This window comes from Rana temporaria, chromosome 8 (genome assembly GCF_905171775.1).
Source record: "Rana temporaria chromosome 8, aRanTem1.1, whole genome shotgun sequence".
NCBI classification, from domain to species: domain Eukaryota; kingdom Metazoa; phylum Chordata; class Amphibia; order Anura; family Ranidae; genus Rana; species Rana temporaria.
In genome coordinates, this window is record NC_053496.1 from 135,085,338 (window position 1) to 135,112,837 (window position 27,500).

At 43.7% G+C, this 27,500-nt stretch overlaps 1 protein-coding gene across 2 annotated transcripts in view; it reads left to right on the forward strand.

The window, feature by feature from the left end:
* CDHR1 (cadherin related family member 1) overlaps nt 1-27,500 on the forward strand; it is a 226,927-nt gene that overhangs the window by 193,648 nt on the left and 5,779 nt on the right. For both annotated transcript variants that reach the window (XM_040320726.1, XM_040320725.1), the window contains exon 16: nt 19,182-19,436. In XM_040320726.1, the coding sequence (XP_040176660.1) occupies nt 19,182-19,436 (255 nt within the window). The remainder of the gene's footprint in view (nt 1-19,181; nt 19,437-27,500) is intronic.

Consider the following 27,500-nt stretch of genomic DNA (forward strand, 5'->3'; position numbering starts at 1 on the left):
CCATAAATGTCCAGGTAATCGTAGATGCCCATGGCCTCATCTGGCATGTCTGTGCCAAATTTCCGGGTTCGTGCCATGACAGCTATATATTCCGGCAGACCAACATATCACGTGAATTGGAGCTGAACCTGTATGGAGACAGCTGGCTGGTTGGTGAGTGACATGGGTGTCAGGTATGACTGTCCCCCCCCATGATGCAGACATCACAAGTGGCACATGCATGACTAATATACTCCTGTCTTTTCCCTTCCAGGTGACTCTGGATATGCCCTGGGACCTCACATGATGACCCCCTTCAGGAACCCCCAAACCCCAGGAGAGCAACGCTACAACGAGGCTCATATTCGCACCCGGGCAGTGGTGGAACGCACATTTGGGCTGCTGAAGTCCCGCTTCAGATGCCTGGATAAGTCTGGGGGTACACTGTTGTATTCCCCAGACTTTGTGTGCCAAATAATCGGGGCTTGTTGTATTCTTCACAACTTTGCCATGAGAAGGGGACTGGAGATTAACTTACGTGCTGACCTGACCCCCCACCCAGGCAATCCCCCCCTAGCCCACTCTACCCGGTCTACTGAGGGCACAGTAGCCAGGAGACGCCTCGCAGAAGGCATCTTTTCACAGTAAATGCCCATAAATCATGTCACAATGATATTTGTTTTCACTGGAAACGCACATGAATTATGTCACAATGAGAATGTTGCTTTGCACAGTAAACGCACATGAATAATGACACATTGAGAATGTTTTTGGCTCTGGAAACGCACATGAATTATGTCACAATGAGAATGCATGAATGCACACCACTGTGGTCCCTAGCACAGACACATCACATGCACATCGAATTGGATTAGATCCAAGTACCCACCCCCCCCCCCTTTGGTACTTGGGAGCAGTAACGCCACGGCTCCAATTATGTCACTGTGCATTCATACACCATTCAGGAACCTGGGATCACTTCTCCCTGGTCCTGGGGATCCCTTCTCCACCAAAACTGAGGGTGACACCCTTATTTTGTCAGGAATGCCACCCCCCCACATTCACACATCATTCACACACATAAATCAAATCATAAGTACAGTATAATAAACAAAATTATAAAAACAAAAAAAATTAAAACAAAAGTACCCCTGCAATTTAAGTCCGGCGGCGAGTGCTCCGTCTGGGCTGCCCACGGGCAGGGGCACGGCCACGGGCACCTGGAGGATCTTCACGGGGGGGAGCAGGGGAGGGAGTATCTTCATGGGGGGGAGCAGGGGAGGGAGTATCTTCATGGGGGGGGGAGCAGGGGAGGGAGGAGCCTCCCCTGGTGTCTGACCTCCGGCTGGCCTGCCCTCCAAGGCCAATGCTATCCTGTTCAGGCAGACAGTGATGGCAGCCGTATTGGCCTGGCCAGCCCGGGTGTTGTCCTGCACAGCCCGGGTGTTGTCCTGCACAGCCCGGGTGAGGGCAGTCTCTTTCTGGGCCACGCCTGTTGTGGCGGTATGCAGGGACCACAAACAGGTGATGACACCCAATGAATTGGTGGCCACATCACTGAGTGACTCCCTCATTACATCCAGGCTGTGCTCCATCTTGGCCATAGTTTTTTTGATGTCACCCAGACTGCGGGTCTGCTGGGCATTGTCCCTCAGCAGACTGGCCGGCATATGCTCCGCCCCCCCCCCCCCCCCTGGTCTCCTGGGTCGCCATCCTGCCTGCCCCTGAGGCTTGTGGCCAGGGAGGAGGGGATAGAGTGACCCTTGTGGGTTGCGGCATGTTGGAGGAGGAGTGGGAGGGGCTACCCCTAATGGTGGCCTGACTGGTGGCAGCCTCTGGGGTAGCCTCTGGGGGAGCCTCAAGGGGAGCCTCAAGGCTAGCCTCAAGTGTATCGTCAAATGTCATGAGATCAGTGGCAATAATGATTTCCCGGCCAATCTGGAGATCTTCTTCCTCCTCCCCCTCATCCTCCTCCCCCTCATCCTCCTCCCCCTCAGCCTCCTCATGAGGGGAGGTTTGGCCACTCCCCTCCCCTGGGGACTCCTCAGCAGCCTCCTGTCTTTGGGGTGGTGCAGCAGCCTGGCCTGATGGCCCAGCAATCTCCTGGTCATCTGTGGAAGACACCAAACAATCACAGGTTTGAGGATCCACACACTTGGCACATGTTCCCTTCCCCCACCCACACATGCTAATCACCAAATAGAAAAAGAAAAACCTTACCTGGCCTCACAGGAACATCAGACTGATAACCAGGCAGGCCCATCACCTGCTCTGGCTCGAAACACCGGGCCACTGCCCATTCCTCCTCAATCAGCCGGATGGGGCATGGTCCCCCTCCTCCAGTGCCCCTCCTATGCGCAGTGAGCTTGGCCACCTTATTGCGGACCACGCTCCTCAGATCATTGATCTTTTTCTTAATGCCAGCGGGGGTCCTCGTCTCCCCTCCCCCCGCCGCATTTATGTGATCTGTAATTTTGGCATAGATCCTCTTCCTTTGGGACGGGGAGGTGTTCCGGCTATCAGGCCCATGTAAATATATTCCATATTGGATGATATACCTGGCAAGGATTTGCTTTTCAACATGCGAAAAATTCAGCTTTCTGCGTTTGGGAGCCATCACAAACACCACACAGCAACAAGAAAACAAACAGGACAAACACACAAAAATACACACCAAACAAATACACAAAAATACACACACAAGCAGACAGCTACTACAAAGTCAAAAACAAACACACAAAAACCAAACACAAAATCCAAGCAGAAAAAAAAATATATAAACTTAGCAGAAACAATCAAACAAAAAATACACTTATCAGAAACAAACAACAACTACTATCTACTACTCCTCCAACACTTCTCTATCACACACAACTTACCAACAAACACTGACAAACTAAGAGCAGAAGCAAATTGCTCATGGAAGGGAACACAGGGAAATACTTTTGCAAGTGAAGTGTGTTTGACTGGGGCTAGTTAAGCACAGGGCGATCCTCAAACTAAGTACACTTGGCCTTTTACCTATCTCACTGATTGCGCCCAGCAAAGTTCTGCACATGCGCAGTGAGCAGCAGATTCGTGCGCGCATGCGCAGTACGGCCGGGCCTTCATTTGCATGGGGTCACGGCTCATTACAATGAAGCACGCCCACTTCCTTCCCACTTGCCATAACCCCGCCTTACGCCTCCGAATTTAGGTTACGGCTGGCGCAATTTTGAGCGCAAATGCGCTGTGGATACGGCACTTACGACACCAACTTAGGGCGCCGTAACTTAAATGACATAAGTTTAAAAAAACTTAATTTGCGCGGCTGGCTGTGGATTTGGCCCATAATGTACATATAAGCATGGGAAGTGTTATAATTTGAAATACATGAATACGTTTGTGTAATGTTGTAGACATGTTTGTACATACGTATAGTATTGCTTTGTTATTTAGGAGGTATAGGAATATAATGGTTAAGGTGAAGACATGAGGGAAGGGGGGGGGAACTGAAAGGAGATATATTAAGATGTACTGAAGAGTTAAGTATGTATATAAAGGGGAGGAAGGGAGGAGGGGGGATAGGAAGAGATCAAGATGTAGATAATATGTAAAAATAGATAAAGAGAGCAAGATGTAGATAATATGTAAAAATAGATAAAAATATGACATATAAAGAAGAGAGAAATACAATTAAATATATGGTGAAGAAGAGAGAGGGCCATGTTAAAGGACGCCAGCCACTAGCCCTGTCCTGCTCTACAGCACCCCCACGTTAAACGCCTCTCCTCCGGGTTTTTTTTTCTGTGGTGGCTCGGTCTCTGAAGGGACACTGGGCGACTACAGACGTGGGGAGGCAATCCTCACGCAGGGGGAGAAAAAAAGAAAAAGGGGGGTGGGTTGTTTTTTTTTTTTCTTTTTTTTTTCTGTTGGCATCCCTCACTCCCCCCTCCTGATAGGTAATCCCAGTATAAAAAATGTCGAACATAACATTTACCTCGTATAAGGTTAAGGGCTAAACATCCCGGAAAAAAAAGTACGATTGTTATCGGAATTATATAGGCCTAAATCACAGGTCGCCTTTATATAAGAAACTAATTTCAAGGGAGAAAAAACCCTGAACCTGAAAAACCACAAATTCCCGACAGTATACCATGGTACATCACAGAATTAGAAATCATGCGGGGTATCTATTCTGAAATCTAAGCAAATGGCGTGGAAGGAATCTGCGGTGATCAGGGACGAAGTGGGACGTTTGTTAATAGTTAAAGGAACACTGAACCAACAGAAAACTACGTTAGTAAATATATATTAACCGAATGTCAATCAGATAAACTATTTAGAAACATGTCTACAAACGGTCCATCAACACAGGGAGGGAATTTTGGTGATAGGGGGCGATCTGAATTTAGCCCTGGACCCTATAAAAGACACGTCGAAAGGTATCTCTCACCTATCATATATTAAATTAAGGAAAGCTAAAAAACTCCTACAAGAATTACAATTGATTGATAGCTGGAGGATGGCTCATGCACAGGAGAGGGATTACACATCTTTGCGGCCAGACATGAGACATACACTAGAATCGATTATGTTCTAATTCCTCAAAATTTAGCGACATCCCTAGTGGATGCCACTATTGGAACTTTCACGCTCTCAGACCACGCTTCAACAGACTGTACAATAAAATGGGGAGCGGAAGATAAGAAAGAGTGGCATTGGAAAATAAACAAAACCCTATTGAAAGACAGGAAGTACGAAGAGAAAATAAGGGAAGAATTATAATTATTTTTTGCGACAAACGATACAGACGAAACAACTCCTTTTTGCCTGTGGGAAAAGCACAAATGCGTAATGAGAGGTAACCTTATCGTAATGGAAGCACATAGAAAAAATACGTTAAACGAACAGATAGACACAATGTTTAAACGTATTGGGGCGCTAGATGCTGTACATAAAAAATCCCAGGCTCAATCAATAGAACAAGAATTAGATGATAAGGAAAAAATAGTTGCGCTAAACCATAAGTGAGTATAAATTATTAAAGTGAATAATAATGAATACATTGATATAAATAGTGTCCATAAGGTCCAACGGACAAAAAATCGTAGTGAAAGTTCAAATCAGGTGAGTGAATTGATAAGTAAAAATATACAAAAAAATATATAAAATCGCCAGTCCTGGAGTCTCATAAATGTTCTATTTGGCGTCCTGTTTTCCCTTTGCAGCCTGGGGCACTGGTGTGATCTTACAGGGATCCAGGAGTAAGATCACACCAGTGCCCCAGGCTGCAAAGGGAAAACAGGACGCCAAATAGAACATTTATGAGACTCCAGGACTGGCGATTTTCACCACATACTGAACTCATCTAATTTAACCTAGTCCTTGTTGCTCTGGCTGGTGAATTGGAGGCAATCTTTTAAAGGCCCTGGCTGGGTTTGGCCACAAGCGTTCTGTTTTTATAAGTCTGGTAAGAGTCCCCCTTATTTGGTGATACCTATCGGTGGTGGCTTTCCTTGGTGTGCTACTATAATTCGATTTGTTTGCGGTACATCACCATATGATATATTTCTTTCATGCACCTTGGATTTTGAACCTATCCACCTAATTGGAGGAATACCATCTAGAGTGTCAGTGGCAGTTCCTGATAAAGACCCTAGCTGGGGGTTCCAGCTGCAAGCCTTGTTTGCTTGCCCTTCTGGTAAGCGCATAATCATATATTCATCTATTGCACCGGTGGAGGATTTATGTTTGCCAGTCACGCTGTATATTTTTACTTATCAATTCACTCACCTGATTTGAACTTTCACTACGATTTTTTGTCCGTTGGACCTTATGGACACTATTTATATCAATTTATTCATTATTATTCACTTTAATAATTTATACTCACTTATGGTTTAGCGCAACAATTTTTTCCTTTTTGTCTGTATATTGTGTGTATATCACAATTTTTGTTGCAGCTTATTTATTCCTTGTTTACATAGTTAGTTAGCGCAGTATCACACATTTTTCTCTTGTCTAAGAATTAGATGATGCCCGAGAAAAATTGAATCTTCTGCTGATAGATAAAGCCAAAGCTAAATTAACAAGGGGGAGGCGAACATTTTATGAGTTTGGGAAAAAAACAGGTAGAACACTAGCAAATGCCTTGAAAGAAGCTCATATACAGTAGGTGTTTGTGATATTGTGTTTTTAGCACGACAGCATCGCGCTGATTCTCGGCGACATGGTGCCGAGATCTCGCCGACATCTCGCACTCACTGGAATAGTGACAGCACATCCCAGCAAGCGCGTCATAGAAGCGACGGGAGATCCGACTTGGATTCCCGCCAATTCTACACGTGTGCGGCGTTTGTTATGAATCCTGAGGGGGAAGTCCCCGCCGGATTTTAAATAAAAATCCGGCATGGGTTCCCCCCTCAGGAGCATACCGGGCCCTTAGGTCTGTAATGGGTTGTAAGGAGAGCCCCCCTACGCCGAAAAAAAACGGCGTAGGGGGTCCCCCTACAATCCATACCAGACCCGTATCCAAAGCACGCTACCCGGCCAGCCAGGAAGGGAGTGGGGACGAGCGAGCGCCCCCCCCCTCCTGAGCCGTACCAGGCTGCATGCCCTCAACATGGGGGGGTTGGGTGCTCTGGGGCAGGGGGGCGCACTGCGGCCCCCCCACCTCAGAGCACCCTGTCCCCATGTTGATGAGGACAGGGCCCCTTCCCGACAACCCTGGCCGTTGGTTGTCGGGTTATGCGGGCGGGAGGCTTATCGGAATCTGGGAGCCCCCTTTAATAAGGGGGCCCCCAGATACCGGCCCCCCACCCTAAGTGAATGAGTATGGGGTACATCGTACCCCTACCCATTCACCTGCAAGAAAAGTGGTAAAAACACAAATAAACCACACAGGGTATTAAAATATTTTATTAGTCTGCTCCGGAGGCCCCCCTGTCTTCTTTATTAGCTCTTTTACCAGGGGGAGCTTCTTCTTTGACGTCTTCGGGTGGGTGGGGGCCGCCGTCTGGTTCTCTTCCACTGCCGGGGGGGGGGTCGCTTTTAAAAAAGCCCCCACCCCCCGGCGGGTTTCCTCCGGCGTCTTCGGCGGGGGGGCTTCTTCTTCCGCTATCCCGACGGGTCTTCTCCTCTATCCGGGGGGTCTCCTTCTATGTTCGCCGCTCTCCGCTGTTGACTCGGCGCACCCCGGTTCTTCATCTCGCTGTCCGGTGCCTTCTTCCGTGCTGTACGTCTTCTTCTCCTTCCGTGCTGTGAGTTCTTCTTCCGTGCTGTGACGTCATGTTCTTCACTTCTCTTCTTCTCCCGATGTTGACACGCCGGTTCTTCTCGCTTAAATGACCTACCACGTGGTAGGTATCACATGGGTAGGTACAGAGCATGATGGGACTGTGAGGCCTATATAGGTCCGATGCAAGGCGCGCATCCGTCATTTCAGCGAGAAGAACCAGCGTGTCAACATCGGGAGAAGAAGAGAAGTGAAGAACATGACGTCACAGCACGGAAGAAGAACTCACAGCACGGAAGGAGAAGAAGACGTACAGCACGGAAGAAGGCACCGGACAGCGAGACGAAGAACCGGGGTGCGCCGAGTCAACAGCGGAGAGCCGCGAACATAGAAGGAGACCCCCCGGATAGCGGAGAAGACCCGTCGGGATAGCGACCCCCCCGGCGGTGGAAGAGAACCAGACGGCGGCCCCCACCCACCCGAAGACGTCAAAGAAGAAGCTCCCCCTGGTAAAAGAGCTAATAAAGAAGAAAGGGGGGCCTCCGGAGCAGACTAATAAAATATTTTAATACCCTGTGTGGTTTATTTGTGTTTTTACCACTTTTCTTGCAGGTGAATGGGTAGGGGTACGATGTACCCCATACTCATTCACTTAGGGTGGGGGGCCGGTATCTGGGGGCCCCCTTATTAAAGGGGGCTCCCAGATTCCGATAAGCCTCCCGCCCGCATACCCCGACAACCAACGGCCAGGGTTGTCGGGAAGGGGCCCTGTCCTCATCAACATGGGGACAGGGTGCTCTGAGGTGGGGGGGGCCGCAGTGCGCCCCCCTGCCCCAGAGCACCCAACCCCCCCATGTTGAGGGCATGCAGCCTGGTACGGCTCAGGAGGGGGGGGGGGGGGCGCTCGCTCGTCCCCACTCCCTTCCTGGCTGGCCGGGTAGCGTGCTTTGGATACGGGTCTGGTATGGATTGTAGGGGGACCCCCTACGCCATTTTTTTTCGGCGTAGGGGGGGCTCTCCTTACAACCCATAACAGACCTAAGGGCCCGGTATGCTCCTGAGGGGGGAACCAATGCCGGATTTTTATTTAAAATCCGGCGGGGACTTCCCCCTCAGGATTCATAACAAATGCCGCACACGTGTAGACTTGGCGGGAATCCAAGTCGGATCTCCCGTCGCTTCTATGACGGCTCTGTCTCCATCGCGGCAAGCCAGCTCGGCGCTGGCTCCCGCGATGGGGCTCGTAGGTGCTCAATCTCGCCGAGAAAGAGAGCGAGATTGACACAATATCGGGTTCACCTACTGTATGTAATCATATTACACAAATTAAGACATCTAATGATGAAATGGTTAATACACCGCAAGAGATTGTGAAGTGCTTTAAGAAATATTACGAGAAATTATATCAGTTGGAGGATAAACCTTCTCTGGAGAAGGAACAGGAGAAACTAGAAAAAGCTAGGGAATATATCAAAGACACCCAGATGCCAAAAATATCAGAGGATATAGCAAGAAAATTAGATGAGCCAATTACAACAGGGGAGTTCATGGAAGCTTTAAAAATACTAAAACTGGGCAAGGCACCAGGCCCAGTTGGGTGTACCCTAACATATTACAGGATGTTCGCCAAGAAATTAGCACAAAGATTTACAGCAGCTTTCAACTCATTGCGGGAAGAAGAAAAAAATACCAAACGAAACGTTGATGGCACACACAGTAGTTATGCCAAAAGAAGGGAAAGATCTTTCGCAATGTGCCAGCTACCATCCCATATCACTGCTGAATGTGGACTTAAAAGTATTTACCAAGATTCTCGCTACAAGGTTAGTAGAATATATTCCAGATTTGATACACCCAGATCAAGTGGGATTTATACCAGGGAGAGAGGGGAGAGAAAATACACAGCGAGTGGTAAACGTGATATATCTATCACAAAAACAAAATAAGCCAATGATATTAGTAGCTAGTGATGCAGAAAAAGCGATCGATCGAGTGGAGTGGTCGTTTCTAAAAGCAACGCTGCAACACATAGGATTAAGAGAAGGGATGATGAGCTGGTTTATGAACTTATACTCACAACCAAGTGCTAAAGTTAAAATGGAGGGTAAGATATCCGACCCATTCGTTATTCAAAATGGGACAAGACAAGGCTGCCCACTATTGCCTATAATTTTCATTTTGACTATGGAGCCTTTTCTACTGAAAATACGAGCAAATTTGAACATTAGGGGGCTAGCAACGAAAGGAGAGGAACAGAAAGTAGCGGCATACGTGGATGATTTTTTTTTTTATAACATCCCCAGTTATTTCCCTACCGTCTTTACTGGTAGAAATAAGAGAGTATGGAAAGCTGTCCAATTTTAAAGTCAATTATGGGAAAACAGAAGCATTAGGAATAGAAGTAAAAGCGGAAATATTGGAGCAGATTACAACACACATTGACTTTAGGTGGACAGACTCCCATATAAACTATCTAGGAACAAAGATAACAAGGAGCTTAAATAGACTATTTGAATTTAACTATGTAACGATGGCTAGGCGAATAAAATCAAACCTAGAGAGATGGAATAAAGGAATTTTTACATGGTTTGGGCTTACAAACATATTAAAAATGAATGTGCTCCCAAAAATTCTATAATTAGTACAGGCCCTACCAATCAAGATCCCACAAAGCTTCTTAAGAGAACTGAGATCAAGATTCTTTAAATTTATATGGGCAGGGAAACCAGCAATAAGTAGGGCTATTACCCAAGGGGGAAGGAGGGATCGGATTCCCAGACCTGATAAAATATCAGGAAGCATCTCACCTAGCCAAAGTGGTGGAGTGGTGTGGGCCTAATAAAAAACCCTGGATAAGAATGGAACAAGCGACGGTAGAAGTACCATTAGAAGGCCTGGCATGGACCCCAGATAGTGAAATAACAGCAGAGGTAAAGAAACATCCAATGGTAGGAGCCACTATACGAATCACTAAAAAGACTTTCGAAAAAATGAGCATGTCAAAATATCCAAGTCCGCTAACACCGATCTTGGGCACTAAGGCTTTCCAAGTAGGTATGACAGATTCAAGGTTTAATGCCTTGCGACAGAAGGGTATTAGTAGGATCATTCACTTCTCAAAGACAATCGATTAATGACAAGGAGAGAGATTGAAAAAGCTATGCCAGAATTAGACTTTCTTAGGCTGCTGCAATTAGAAGCATTCCTCCAGACAAAGGCAAACATCTACACAGCAGTTAGAACTCCGTCTAAATTCGAGCAGATATGCCTAGAGGGAAATCCAATAAGACACTCCCTGTCTTATTTTTACGCAACATTAATTAACCGAGACATACCACAAGAATTTACATTCATACAAGCATGGGAGAGAGATCTGGGATTAACATTTACTCAAGAACAAAAAGATAGGATCCTGCGGTTTACATATAAGGCATCAGTAGCAAGTAAATATGAGGAGGGAGGATATAAAATACCAACGAGATGGTACAGAACACCAACAGTACTACATCGAATATACCCACAAATGTCAGATGTCTGTTGGAGATGTCATGAAGCGGAAGACACATTAGTGCACATGTGGTGGGAATGAATGTGGAAAAATACAGGATTTCTGGAAAATGGTTACCGGAGACAATCAATAAAATCACAGGAATTAACTTAGAAGACAGACCATCGGCTCTTTTATTACTAGATATTCCATTGTCAATGGAAGAATACAAAAACTCGCTGATAAGACATCTCATTATAGCCGTGAGGGCGTGCATCCCTGCCATGTGGAAACAGGAGACTTCTTCATCTAGAGCACAATGGCTCGCAAGAGTGGCTGAGATACAACAAATGGAGAATTTAACAATGGCAATGAAAGATCAGGATGAGAGATATCGGTCGACATGGACTCCCTACGTGAAGTATAGGGAGGGGTGAAGAGGAGGAGGGGGGGAGGGATGTCCGACATGAACTTTTTTGAAAAATGTTATATATTTTTTTTTCTGTGTGGGTTTGGGAGGGGGGGAGAGGGTAACAAGGTATAGAAAGAGAGGAAGACGAGAAGTTTTACAAAATCAGGATTGAGGAGGGGGGTGGTGAGGTCCCTTTTTCATCGCTCTCTTGACTCTTTGGTATAGTTTATTTAAGCGGAAGAGATGAAATGTAACATCCTGTAACGTAATTCTTGAAATAAATAAAGAATTGAAAAAAAAAGAAGCACGGGAGGGCGGCGGGAGAGGGGACGTCCCCTCTTGCCGCCTGTAAGAAAGATCAAGTGGCAGAACAGCGGCTATGATCATTCTTGGGTGTAGGGAATCGCTGGCTGAAAATGCCGATATCTGAATGATGCCTGTAGCTGCAGGCATCATTCAGATATACCACCACAAATCCGAGGACGTTGTATAACGCCCAGCGGTCGGCAAGTGGTTAAACAACATCCATTACTCCAATAATTGCCATGATACCTAAACTACACCCGATACTTCCACCTAAATCAAACTATAGGCCTATATCATTGCTCAACTTAGATTTTGGGATCCTAGTCAAAATTCTCACTCTTTGTCTGAACCCCCTCTTTAGTCCAAAAAGACCAGGCAGGTTTAATACCTCAAAGGCAGGCAGCTGATAACATGCAAATGGCCTCTCTACTGGGTTATATAGCACACCATCGTCGTATCCCTGTGTTCTTCTTATGCTTGGATGTTCAAAAAGCATTCAACACATTGTCCTAGTCCTACTTACGTTATATCCTCGAGAGATGGGGCTTTAATTCAAATATTCTAGCGTGGGTCTGGTCTCTCTAAGCACATCTACAGGCTGTTAAGTATGTGGGATATAAATCAGACCGCTTTGCTATATCATGTAGGACAAGGCAAGGTTGTACCACATGCAGCGTTAATTTGCTTCAACCTGACACCAGAGGTGTTGAGGTGGCTGGTTATCTTCGCAGGCCACATTCTCGTACTCCTTACCTCCCCTCTTACAACAACTCCCAATTATTTTGGTATTTTGGAGCGCTTTACATCAATATCTGGCTTGGAGGTGGATCAGCAAAAATTGCAGGCACTTAACATCAAACTTTCTGAATCTGTCCTTTCCCAACTACAATCCTCTTTCTGTTTTAAATGGGCCTTACATACCCTCACGTATTTAGGTATCAAACTGACTTCATATATGTCCTTATTATTTCAGGCAAACTACCCCCCGATGCCAACTCACTTAACATCATTAATGACTCATTGGCCGCCGACTCGCCGTTGAGGGTTTCCTTGCTTGGCATTTTTACTGTGGTCAAAATGACCTTGCTCCCTAAGATATTATATCTCTTTCAAGTATTACCAGTTACAGTCCCACATATTATCTATGGATTCTACAATGCTGGGTCAATACCTATATCTGGGGTCAAGTTAGACCAAGATTACCTAGGGTGGTTCTTATCTGATCCAAGCTGAATGGTGTTTCCAACTTTCTCAAATATTATCAGACAGCTGAACTGGCTCACCTGCTCAATACTACACCATTAGGGAGCCTCCTTTATGGCTCACCTTGGAAGTGGACTGTAACCCTTTGGTTATTGAAAATTGTTAGTGCCTTATGTGTTATATTTAATAAACTCTTTAAACAACAAAACACATAGGGATCCATTTATCAAGCAAATTAGTGATAGAATTAAACTGACCATACACCTATAGATTATCTGCAGATTTTCTATGGTTAGATGGAAAAAGTGCAACAGATTTCTTCATGTACGCTAAACTGTGTGGATGGAGGAACCTCCCACTGGGCCAAGCTTCCGTATCTTGCTAGTCGGATCCGCAACTTGCAACAATTTCCATTGGTCATTCTGTTTTTCCATTGATCTTTACATATTAAATCCCCTCCCAACTTTATAGACATGATTACAATATTACATTCAGAGATCTAAATGTCATTGTCAGATGGTAACATTTTTGTTTAAATATCATTTTTAATTGAAGGGTGCATCAGGCTCCAGGTTTGTTTTAATTTTAAGCCCCGTACACACGATCGGACCTTTGTCCGACCAAAATCACATCGGAATTCCGACGGAATTCCATCAAAGTAAAAGAGAACATGTTCTCTATCTAAACTCTGACGGAATTCCTCAGAATTTCTGATGGAAATAATCCGATGGGGCATAAACACGGTCTGAATTTCCGATGGAAAAAGTCCATCTGACTTTTTTCATTGGAAATTCCGATCGTGTGTATGGGGTTCACCGCTGAAGTGGCCTGATGGTCTGATGTGCGTACACACCATCAGTTCAAAAACCGATCGGGTCAGAACGCGGTGACGTAAAACACACAACGTGCTGAAAAAAATGAAGTTCAATGCTTCCAAGCATGCATCGACTTGATTCTGAGTATGCGCGGGTTTTGAACCGATGCTTTTGTGTACTAACTATTGGTTTGGACCTATCGGGCTGCGGTCCATCGGTTCGATTGTAAAGCAAGTTCTAAAAATTTTGACCGAAGGACAAAGGACCGATGGGCCGTACACACGGACGGTTTGGACCGATGAAACTGGACTTCAGGCCGTTTTCATCGGTTTGGATCGACCATGTGTACGCGGTCTAACAGTGCTGTTACTGTACAGCAAGCATGAGGAAAATCTCCAACAGGGACAGACAAACATTATAGGGGTTTTAGTCTTTTCCTATCCATTTAAAAATAAAAATTAATCTTTGTTGGTCTCTTTTTAGCAGAGCCTCCATTTGCAGTAAATAACCCACAGGGGTTTCAACTCTTCCCTATTAAGAAGGTTTTAGCGGGACATAGATTTTTAGGAACTGATTATAGATATTTGCTGGTAGAGTTTCCGGTAGTACGGCTCGGTTCACACTGCTGCGCTGCAAATTTGTTCCATTATTTGTCCTGTGTAAAATGCAAATTTACCGTAAATTTACCGCGATTTTACCGCAAATTTCAGGAGTTCGACATTCTGCGATTGATGTTCTAGCCGATGGAATCATAATGTAAAAAAAACTGTGTTAACTTCCTGTGTATTTTCATTTTTTTGTGGAGAGTAGTTTGGTGGAATTCGCACATATGTGAACCATCAATGCGATTCCAGAACGATTTACATTGATGTCTATGGAGACAAAATTCGCAACCCAGCGCTGTGAACTCGCACAAGACCTTTTTTTTATCGTATCGCGTTCGTAGAGGAATCGCAACGCATGTATGTTAACGACTGTCATTGAAAACAATGACTTTATCGATGACATGCGAATTTAGAATGTTTTTGACGCATCACATTCATTATGAACTTGCATCAGTGTGAACCGGGCCTTAGTAGATGATGTTTGTCTTTATTTTTTCAAGACTGCAAGCAAAACATAATCCTACGCTGTAACATCTGTGACATACTAGCACTACCAGGTAGGATGCATCTCCTAACAGAATTTCTAGCCTAGTTGAAGCATATGAATTAACTAGGGGCCTTCATAGTGTATATAGGATGTGGGTTGCCAAGTATGAGATACTGCAAATTTGAAATTCATTACTGTAAAGTCCATTGATATTACCACGTGTTCTTTATCCTGAACTTTAATATCGAGTGTTAAGATAAATGCATTAAGTGAACAGCCTTACTTTTTGATGTAGATGGGGTGTATTTCCGCGCCAAACTGAGGTAAGTATATAAAATTAATCACTAGTGAGAATTAATAAAATACTTAGTGACAAGCTGCTCCTCTGTGACAAAACATATACAAAAATATATTGTGCAATACAATCAATAGTGGGGGAAGAGGGCGCTAGTATGAAAATAATAATACCTGAATTGGGGCGTCCTTGGGCAGGAGGCCACAATGGTATAAGTGGGAAATTAGAAAAAATATATATTGTTAAACACTCAAGTGACTAAGCAATTTGTACATAAATTGTGACTCAGCTAAATCGTGTGCAATACCAAATATTACAACACTGTACTATATGCAACAAAGTCGCTGGTGCAACCAGTGAGTGGTGCAAAAACACTTAAGCGATAGTGCGTCTCATAGGTGATAGCCCAAAAACATAAGTAACAGAAATAAACAGAAAAAAACAGAAAAAAAAACACACTCCAGGTGTAGTTGGTTGACCACTCCAGAAGATAATTAGATCATGCAAAAAATCTTGAGTGCTGCTGCAGCCACCACCAATATAACATTTGCACCCAAAGTGATCTTGCCAAAGAAAAGGCTTACCAAAGGTAGTGGACCCCTTTTGTAAGAATTGGGTCTAATGAGCTGAGCAGGTATTAGTGCCTGCACACTGTTCACCAACGCTCAGACTGCGGATATTATGCCAGTGGTATCAGGAATCCATCCAAAAAAATATCAACAGAGAAATATGCTATAGTGCATTAACTTTTATTTTTAAAACACATAGATAAAAAACGCTGATTGGCCCCTTACTTGGAGAGTGCCTGCCCGGCACTAGGACTGCATGCCTCTAACAGGACGCATGCAGCAGGAATGTGAACCTTAAAAAAGGTATTAAATCCTTGGAAAAAAACAAGCAAATTGTAGTGAGACCTGCGGATAAAGGAGGAGGACTGGTCATCCTTGATCGCAGGTACTACTACAGTGAGATGCAATCACAATTGGAAGATACGAAAACATATAAATGCATGAAAGGAGATCCAACCCCAAGACTTAAGGACGAACTCTCCGCTTGGGTGAATATAGGACTTACCAAAGAAATACTCACTTCCCAAGAAGCAAAGTATTTAGTTCCTCATGCACCTCGAGTACCAGTACTATATACGGTACCCAAAATTCACAAGAACCTAGAGAAACCCCCCGGAAGACCCATTATTAGTGGGATCGGGTCATTATTCTCCAGAGTAGGAGAGTATCTAGATACTTTCTTAAAACTGCTAGTATGAATGAGCCCCTCGTACCTTAAAGACAGTCGAGATTTGATAGTGGACATCCAAAAGGTAGAAATCCAAGAATCGACCATTATGGCTACAGTAGACATTGAGTCCCTTTATACAAACATCCAACATCAAGATGCCATTGAAGCACTTAGATGGGCCTTAAATGATGATGGGAAACTAAAAATAGATCAAATTAATTATATCCTACAAGGTTTGGAGCTAGCCATGACGAATAATTATTTTTGGGCCAACGAACATTATTATACCCAAGTGGGCGGAGTAGCCATGGGTGCTCGCTATGCACCTAGCGTAGCCAATATTGTCCTGAACAAATGGGAATATGAGAACATTTTCCACCAGAGACACAAGGCACTCAAATTCTACAAAAGGTACATAGATGACGTGGTCATCTTTTGGGAGGGCTCTGAGTTAGACCTACGCCAATATGTCATCTATATGAACCAAAACAGATATGGGCTCAAATTTGCAGCTGAAATCAGCGATTCGTCAATCAACTATCTTGATCTAACCATTAAGAAAAGGGGAAATAGTTTAAAGAACCTCACATATTTCAAACCAACAGATCGCAATGGCTTTGTATCAACATCAAGCTGCCACCATCCGCGATGGCTAGGAGCTATCCCCAAAGGCCAATATATGAGACTCAAAAGAAACTGCACCACGGATCAAGACTATCAAGTACAAGGAGAACTACTTACGGCCAAATTCATAGAAAAAGGCTACACTAAGAAAACATTAAAGAAAGTTCAAAAACAAGTCTCCCAGATAGAAAGACAGTCTCTTCTACAAACCAGAGAAAAAAAGGAAGAACACAGAGAAGTGGCACTCATCTCAGGGTACAATAAACAGTATAGACAAGTTGAAAATATATACAAAAAATACTGGTCCATCCTGTTAAAAGATCAAGATCTCCAAGGTTGCATCTCTGACACTCCACAATTTATTTATCGGAGAGCCCCAGGTTTGAGAAACAAAGTGGCATGTAATGTGCCCGATCCGCCTAAAAAAACACTTACCTTTCTCGATATATCAGGGTTCCATTATTGCACCAGATGTAAGGCCTGCAAAACGACACGGAAAGCCAGCGCCCCAAGGAAACGTACACAATTTAAATCGCATGTGACAGGGGAACATTTCAAAATTAAACCCCTCATAACATGCGACTCAGACCATGTAACTTATGTGGTTGAATGCTCTTGCCCACTACAATATGTGGGGAGAACGACACGCAAATTGCGAACACGAATTAATGAGCACTTAGCTAATATTCGCAACGATTTCCCAAACCACAGTGTGTCAAGGCATTTCACCAGTCACCACAATAGTGATCCCACTTTATGTACTTTTTATGGTATTGACAAAGTATCCAAACATTGGAGGGGAACACATATGACCCGGAGCATATCCCAAAACGAGACCATGTGGATACACAGAATGAGGATCATGCACCCCACAGGGTTGAATATCGAATTGGATCTGAATTGCTTTTTAGCCAACGATTGATGTTTTCTATGACCATATAGTTTCAGATCCTATTCCGATATTCATATAAAAATTCAACTAATGTCCTAATTCTTTGGGGTGCCCATTGATACATCCCTCAATAGGAGGACCTGCATTACACATGCATAGGATCACCTTCTTACCATAGGATGGCTAATCTACAATGTATAAATCATTTTGTAATTATTTTTGAACAATTTATTTTTAATCCACAAGATGGCAGTAATATCCCCAATGTCAAATATTCTTCATAATGGATGCCATCCTTTTCCTTTTTAATTGTCCAACATCGTATAATCATATATTGAATGGAATTCCAAATATTGGCTAGATGTCCAGATATAAAGAATTTATAATATGTTAGATGTCTAACTTATTTTATAAAATTATGCTTTTTATCGTTAGTATTACAGCAGTCTGATATGGCCAGCAACACAACATAAGAACTTTATATAGTGTGTGTGAATAATAATCCAATAGGCTGGTTGAATCTAGAGACCGTAATATATATTTTTAATATTTTTAAGTATTGCAAGTATTCTGATGTGCGCTGGAATGATGTATCCAATTGAACCACTAGATGTGGAGCTTGATGCGCGCCAGTAGGAGTGCATGCGTCAGCCGTACACGCCCACCACGAGTCCGGATTGGCTCTCCTTTGCCTACATAAACCAGAATCCCCGGCGGTCAGACACGCCCCCCTGATGACGTGGTAATTCCACGAAAAAATTGTCGGAGGCTAGTCTGACTTTCTAGCACAACAACTGATCCCGCACGCCACTGCATACAACCTACGCGCCTCTCCACACAGCAACCCACGAGATTGAGTCGGGGTCCTGTTAGACGCATGCAGTCCTAGTGCCGGGCAGGCACTCTCCAAGTAAGGGGCCAATCAGCGTTTTTTATCTATGTGTTTTAAAATAAAAGTTAATGCACTATAGCATCTTTCTCTGTTGATATTTTTTTGGATGGATTCCTGATACCACTGGCATAAGATCCGCAGTCTGAGCGTTGGTGAACAGTGTGCAGGCACTAATACCTGCTCAGCTCATTAGACCCAATTCTTACGAAAGGGGTCCACTACCTTTGGTAAGCCTTTTCTTTGGCAAGATCACTTCGGGTGCAAATTTTATATTGGTGGTGGCTGCAGCAGCACTCAAGATTTTTTGCATGATCTAATTATCTTCTGGAGTGGTCAACCAACTACACCTGGACTGTGTTTTTTTCTGTTTATTTCTGTTACTTATGTTTTTGAGCTATCACCTATGAGACGCACTATCGCTTAAGTGTTTTTGCACCACTCACTGGTTGCACCAGCGACTTTGTTGCATATAGTACAGTGTTGTAATATTTGGTATTGCACACGATTTAGCTGAGTCACAATTTATGTACAAATTGCTTAGTCACTCGAGTGTTTAACAATATATATTTTTTCTAATTTCCCACTTATACATTTGGGGCCTCCTGCCCAAGGACGCCCCAATTCAGGTATTTTTATTTTCATACTAGCGCCCTCTTCCCCCACTATTACTTTTTGATGAGCATACTTTGTCTTGACATTTGTTTTCTGTTGTTTTAAATGCATGATTAGGCAACTGATGAGGATGCAGAAGAGCCAAACAATGTAGTAAATTATTCCATCATGCAAGCTGATCCAGATAATGTCTTTGATATAGACCAGCATACTGGAGAGATAAAACTCAAATCCTATATCAGGTCACTGGATGTAATTCAGAACATCAGCCGTAACAAAAACTGCAAATGGTCTGTGGTTGTACAGGCAAAAGACGGAGGTTCCCCATCATTCAGCACCACTGCAGTGGTCAAGATTGATGTAACTGAGGAGGTAAGATTTTGATTGCCTCTTTTTCAAGCATAAATACTTGATCAGCTCACACCCAACATAAAATGTTGTTAAGGATAGAGTGAAGAAGGTTAATAATACATTTTTATTGCTGTTTGTGTTCATGTTGGGGAAATTTCACTTTTTGTTCTGGGGAATCCCTGACAGAATGTCACTCAGGTTATATACAGCAATGAAACAAGTCCTCCTATATAGGTTGTACCTGTTTATCTGCACCTATTTCTTCTGTACAGTAGATTGTTCCAAAAACACACATATACAAAAATATTTTTTCAGCTCTCCCTGCAGGGGATGGAGATCTGACATCACACATACTGTAGAGCATAGCGCAATGAGTTCCCTGGTATCTATCAGCTTATGGGGACAAGAAACACCCCCCCCCCACACACACACACACACACACACACACACACACACACACAGGTTCATAGAAAAATACACAGAGCTGAGGCTATGAGTTAAGCCTCGTACACACGACCGAGGAACTCGACGGGCGAAACACATCGTTTTCCTCGAGTCCCTTGTTAGGCTGTCGAGGAACTCGACAAGGCAAGTTTCTCCATTCCCATTGAGGAAAAAGAAGACATGCTCTCTTTTTGGCTCGGCGGGATCCTCGACAGTTTCCTCATCGAAAAATGTACACACGACCGGTTTCCTCGTCAAAAAAAAAATATCAGAGAGGAGCCTCACTTGCTTTGGATTTAGGCTAGTACGTACAATATAGTGGGATGTGATTTGTTCATTTTGTATGCCTACGGTTCACAACCACTTTAAGATTCAACATTCAAAAATGTTACTAGGCCATAAAATTATAAAAAAAAAACACATAATATGCCTGTTAATAACTAAGTTAGTAAAAGTAGAAAGTGTTAAGCAATTTGGAGGGGAAGGTGGGGGTAAAGGAGAGTGACTGGGACTATATATTCCTGTGGGTGCTGGGAGGCTCATCCACACTGACAGGCATGAGCGACATGCAAGGATGGCTTAATAGGATCCTTTGAGGGAAAAATAGCAACCCTGAAACTAAAAGTTGGGCTAAGCTGAGCTAAGCACTGAGGTGATCAGCTGGATCCAGGGGAAAGGACAAGCAACATATGCAGTACCATGCCACCATACCACAGTTGGTGCCAGCGAGGAGTGTAGATACATTTAAAAAACATTAATATGTGTTTCTCAGCAAACAATCTATATGGAAATTGGTACACAATTTAGGTTGAACTGGATAGGCCAGTGTCTTTCTTCAACCTTACCAACTATGTATCCATATAATGTTTAGATCAACAGGTAGAAATAAGGGGAAAAGCCCCAAAAAATAAATTAAATACAACCACCACATTTAGAAAGTGGCAACCTTTAATACATTTTGGTCTTTGGGTTTAATAGCACTTTGACGGTACTCCTTTAAATATTGCCCAATATTCAGCCATGCTACATTTTCATCATTGCATGCTGGGCATTCCACATCCTTATCCATGCTTTATGAAAGTCTAAAGTTCAAAGGTTATTGTAGTCACTGAAATTAATGCTGGGGGTAATTTTGCAGTCATTGACACTAATGCTGCAGACACTGACACCAGTGTTGGGGGTAATTTTTGAAGACACTGACACCAATGATGGGTGGGTTTATTGCAGACAGTGGGGATCATTTACTATAGCGCCAATATATGATCCTGCAGTCCCGGAAAATAGCGCCCAATTAAGGCCAATTAGGACTTCAACTCTCAGAAACTGGACATACATGCAAATGGAAAGTAGCGCAATTGCCGGCGAACGTGCCTGTCAGATCGGCATATGCGGGAATAGTGGAAGTCAATGGGGCTCGAACCTGCAAAATCCAAAGTTCTCACTGAAGGCTTGTAAGTTGTCTGCCATACAAAGTGTAACAATAAAAATGAAAAATTCCTTTAAATATCATGCCTGGGGGGTCGCCTTAGTCTGCCTGTAAAGTAGTGCATATTTCTCGTGTTTATTACTGTCCCGCAGCAAAATGACATTTCTAAAGGAAAACATGTAATTTAAAATTGCTTGCGGCTGTAATGTATTGTTGGATCCCGGCAATATAGATAAAAAAATCATTGAAAAAATGGCGTGAGTCCCCCCAGTCCATTACCAGCCCCTTCAGGTCTGGTATGGATTTTAAGGGTAACTCCGCACCCTATTTTTAAAAAAATTACGTGGGGGTCCCCCCAAAAGCCATACCAGACCTTTATCCCGAGCACACAACCTGGCAGGCCACAGGAAAAGGGGGAGATGAGAGAGCACCCATCCTGAACAATACCATGCCACATACCCTTAACATGGTGCTTTGGGGTCCCCCCCAAAACACCTTGTCCCCATGTTGATAGGGACAAGGGCCCCATCCCCATAACCCTTTCCCAGTGGTTGTGGGGGTCTTATCGGAATCTGGAATTTCCCTTTAACAAGAGGGCCCCCAGATCCCGCCCCACGTTTCTATGTGAATGGGTATCGGTACATTGTAGCAAAAAGCAGTTAAATGTGACAAAAAAACAATACCCAGTTTTTTGACAATTCCATTATTGTAAAATAGCTCTGAGCCATCTTCTTCAGCGAGCCGTGTCTCCTGGTGTGGTTGTCTGTTGCCATGGTCTCCTGCTGCCATCTCTCCCACCACGATTACTACTTCTGTGCTCCTCCTTGCCGCCGTCTTCCTCTATTGTGTTGTCACCAGCTGTCTGGTGTCTCTTACATAGCCATGGGGTGTGACCATCCGTTGACATCACACAGAGAGCTTGCTCCCTTTATAAAAAAAGGGGGCGGGCTCTCCTGTGATCTCATGGATGGTCACGCCCAATTGCTGTCTAAGAGACGCCAGACAGTGGCTAACGACTCAACAGAGGCAGACGGCGGCGAGGAAGAACACGTCAGTGAGGAAGAACACAGCAGCAGAAGAAGTAGGCGGTGGTGAGAGAGAAGGCAGAAGGAGAAGAATACAGTTTTAGCGCTAATTAATGATTTTATATATCTGGCATGTTTCTTACAAAAAAAAATTCAACACATTATGCTCAGAAGGTTGTTTACCGCTGACCTGTAGCCATGGTTTTATCCTCTAATCATACCGACAGTTTGACAGTTTTATAAAAGAATGTAATTTATTGTAATTATTTGTATATTTATTAGGCCGGGTTCACACCTATGCGAATTGAGTGCAGCTTAAACTGCATCCAATACGCAGAACATTTCTAAATACATTGTTTTCAATGAGGCTGGTTCACATATGTGCGATGCATTTGCACTGCGCATTGCCGAAAAAACGTGTGCGTATTTTAGGCCTTGCGGTGCGGCTCAGGTGCGAATTCAGGCCTATTATCTTCTATGGGTACGCAGCTGATTCGCAGATGTGTTCATTTCTCTTCAGGATTTCTCTCATTCAGGTCTCCAAATTCACAGCTAATCTGTAGCTAAAACGCAGTGGATCTGCTGAACAGTTCTCTTATCTCTCTGCAGAGATAAGAGAGCTGAAATTCGCACCGCACTATTGTGAATCCGGCCTTAAGGTTCTCTTAACCACGTAAGACCTGGACCAATATGCAGGTAAAGGACCTGGCCAGTTTTTGCGATTCGGCACTGCGTCGCTTTAACTGACAATTGCGCGGTCGTGCGATGTGGCTTCCAAACAAAATTGGCGTCCTTTTTTTCCCACAAATAGAGCTTTCTTTTGGTGGCATTTTATCACCTCTGCGGTTTTTATTTTTTGCGATATAAACAAAAATAGAAATAGAGAGAAATAGAGCGACAATTTTGAAAATACATCTATATTTTTTACTTTTTGCTATAATAAATACCCCCAAAAAAGATAAACATTTTTTTTTTTCTCAGTTAAGGTCATTACGTATTCTTCGACATATTTATGGTAAAAAAAAAAATTGCAATAAGCGTTTAACGATTGGTTTGCGCAAAATTTATAGCGTTTACAAAATAGGGTATAGTTTTATGGCATTTTTATACATTTTTATTTTTTTACTACTAATAGCGGCGATCAGCGTTTTTTTTTTCATGACTGCGACATTATGGCGGACACATCGGACAATTTTGACAATTTTTTTTGGGACCATTGTCATTTTCACAGCAAACAATGCTATAAAAATGCATTGTTTACTGTGAAAATGACCGTGCAGTTTAGGAGTTAACCACTAGGGGGCGCTGTAGAGGTTATGTGTGACCTCATATGTGTTTCTAACTGTAGGGGGCGGGGCTGGACGTGTGACATCATTGATTGCCTTTCCCTATATCAGGGAACAGATGATCAGCGACATTGCCACTGTGAAGAACGTTCTTCAGCTCCTGTGACCGATCACAGGACACCGGCAGCGATCGGGTCTGCGGGTCCCGCGGCCGTGAAGCTTCGGACCGGGTCGCGGGCGCGCTCCCCTGACCCACGGTTGGGCACTTAAAGAGGACGTACAGTTACGTGCCTGTGCCCAGACGTAAAAATGGCTAAACAAGTCATACACGATTGCATTATTTCACTATTGCATTATTTCATCACATTTATAGTAAAATAATAAACAAAATAATTTATTTTGAAAAATGTGATGTTAGTTTGCTAAGGGACATGTCAATTGGATGTTTTAAGAATCTCAATTTAAAGCCCAACTCTGAACAAAACAAGAATTTGTCTACTATTTCATTTTTTGGGTTTAGGTGTTTTGGTTCTTACAATCAGTCCCAACAAAAAAGAATACACTTTTACTGTTGCAGTTTTAGTATACTCAGGGTATTGCTCCTAGTTAGGAGCTGATTAATTTGCTGAGGAAAAAAAACTGTATAATCCAAACCAGTCTGGATAATCCCTTGGTAATCCTTAATCTGGGCTTCTTCATACTTAGTATCTCTCCCTTCAGAAAAAGGGAACAATAGCCTGTACTGCAATTACATATGTATGCTGGGATAACTACAGTCAGAAGACCTGCAAGTATGTGGACTTTGTGTTGTGTTGATGCTATCCCATATGCTAGCCAGTGTGCTGGTCATTGAAGTGCACCATGGGCTTGCATCAAAAAAAATACCTCCACCTATATTATCACCATACTTAATAGATTTGATTACTGAAGAATGGATACTCCCTCTTAATATACTCCCCCATATATATTGGCTTCTAAAGGAGTTCATCTAATCATTCTACCCTTTCACCAAAAACATCACTACTCCATAAATCCTAGTTTATTAAACCAGAAAACAAAAGTATTCAAATACATCTAAGACCAGCTCCACATAATTCCAAAACAAAAATGCAGCTAAGGTTAAATTGGGTGATAGTACAAAAGTCCCAAAGGATAGTTTAGAATATTTGGTTTATGTCTTTGTCTTTCTGTCCTGGTGTCCTTCACATTTCAATGTATCTCTCCTTTCTTTATTTGCGTTTTACAGTACCTTTTGTATCGCTTTATGTTAGTGTCCTATTGTAGTGAACCTTATGTTGTGTCTATTCATGCTACAGTTTATTGTTGCATGGGTAGTTCAAAGTGTAGATAAATTATATCAATGGGCAACATATGTGACTGAAAGAAACATGGTTATGTCTCACACATATGCTGTAAATGGTATATAAATTATAAAGTATTGTATATCGCGGTATAACGCGCTCCCGCGTATACCGCGCACCCCAAAAGTGGCCCCCTAACCTGTGGAAAAAAAGTTTTTTTGTTTTTTTTGTACTTACAGTTTTGGTGTCTTGCGCGGCGGCCTCCTCGGGTCCGGCGTCCTTCTGGCTTCGGGTGTCCTCTTCGGCGGGTCCGGCGTCCATCTTCGGCGGGTCGGGTGTCCTCTTCGGCGGGTCGGGTGTCCTCTTCAGTGGGTCGGGTGTCCTCTTCGGCGGGTCCGGCGTCCTTCTGCGTCATCCTCGCGGCGTCCTCGCGTCCTCCCCGCTCGTTTCCCGCGCCAAGTTTGAATACTGCGCCGACATATACCAAGCGCAGTACACTCGGGTATCTTCGGGCAGGCTCGGCAACTTTCGAGCTGACGTCCTGTACGCTCAGGACGTCAGTGCGAGAGGCGCCGAGACTGCCCGAAGATACCTGAGTGTACTGCGCTCGGTATATGCCGGCGCAGTATTCAAACTCGTGGCGGGTATCGGCGTATATCGCGCACCCACAATTTTGCCCTGATTTTCAGGGCAAAAAAGTGCGCGGTATACGCCGATAAATATGGTAAATACTGTTTTGTAAAAACAAAATGTAAATGGCTTATAAAAAAAAAAGAACCAGAAAAACAAAGCTCAGAATTGTGTAGGCTTTTCAGGATCTTTTGACTGTCATCTAGTAAGAATTTTAAACAGTAAGGCCCCGTACACACGGTCGGACCGAACCGATGAGAATGAACCGAAGTTCAGTTTCATCGGACCAAACCGACCGTGTGTATAGGCCATCGGTCTGTTTTCCTTCGGTCCAAAATTTTAAAACATGCTTCAAAACCGATGGACCGCTGCCCGATCGGGCCAAACCTATGGTTAGTACAGAAAAGCATCGGTTCAAAACCCGCGCATGCTCAGAATCAAGTCGACGCATGCTTGGAAGCATTTAACTTCATTTTTTTCAGCACGTCGTGTGTTTTACGTCACCGCGTTCTGACCCGATCGGATTTTGAACTGATGGTGTGTACACACATCAGACCATCAGGCCACTTCTGCGGTAAACCGATGAAAACGGTCCGTTGGACCATTCTCATCGGTTCGGTCCGACCGTGTGTACGGGGCCTAAGTCGCTTTATTTTTTTGGTAATAAAATGTAATATTGAAGGATGAAGTTCCAGTGCAATCCCATGCTGACCCATTTGGGTTTCAGTTGTCACACACCTTAAGGATCTGTTATGTAGTATCAGATTAAAGGAAACATGTTTCGTAATTTGCTAAAAATAGTTAAACTGGAAATACAGTAAAACCTTGGATTGCAAGCATAATTTTTTCCGGAAGCATGCTTGTAATCCAAAGCACTTGTATTTCAAAGCAAATTTTCCCATAAGAAATAATGGCAACTCAAATAATTTGTTCCACAGCCATTTATTTATAAGTCCTTCAGTCTATAGTCCATATAAAAAGATTATAGCAATGTGATAAGTTGTGTAACCATAAAATGTCCATCCACAAATGGAAGCCACCACAAGAGGGTTAGAAGCAAAATCCAGCAGGAGCTACAGAGTATAAAAGAGAAGAGAGGAGCCTCTAAGTGTAGCAATATGGTTACATTTAATGAAGGTACTGTACAACATTTAGCAACTCACATGGTTGATGATTAAAAGAGACACATCTAAGTATGCAGGGATCCGGGGTAAAGCTGTCCACATAGACCGTCCTCCTCACCACCGGCTCTCACCGCTGTCAGTCGGCAATCATGACCAGGAAGACTACCCAGCAGTAGAGTAACCTGAAAGCGAGGCTTGAACCGTTTGTGGAAGGGATGACATCAATGGTGGTGAGGAGGAGGGTCTATGTGGACAGCTTTACCCCGGATGCCTGCATACTTAGACGTGTCAGTTTTAATCATCAACCATGTGAGTTTCTAAATGTTGTACCTTCATTAAATGTAACCATATTGCTACACTCAGGCCCCGTACACACGACCAAGTTTCTCAGCAGAATTCAGCCAGAAACTCGATCGGAGCTGGATTCTGCCGAGAAACTCGGTCGTGTGTACACTTTTCACCGAGGAAGCCGACGAGGAACTCGTCGGGCCAAATAGAGAACATGTTCTCTATTTCCTCATTGTTCAATGAGGAAAGTTGGCTCGCCGACATCCTCAGCAGCTTCAACACAGAACTCGACGAGGAACTCGATGTGTTTGGCACGTCGAGTTCCTCGGACGTGTGTACGGGGCCTTAGAGGCGCCTCTCTTCTATTTTATACTCAGTTGTGAAATGATGCTACTCTTATATCAAGACATCGCTTGTATATCAAGTCAAGATTTATAAAAAAAATTAGCTCGTCTTGCAAAACGCTCTCAAACCAAGGTTTTACTGTATTGCTGAATTGTAGGTACCTAAATGTTCCTGATTATACTTGTAACTTCATACTGAGAGCTTTGAAACCTGAAA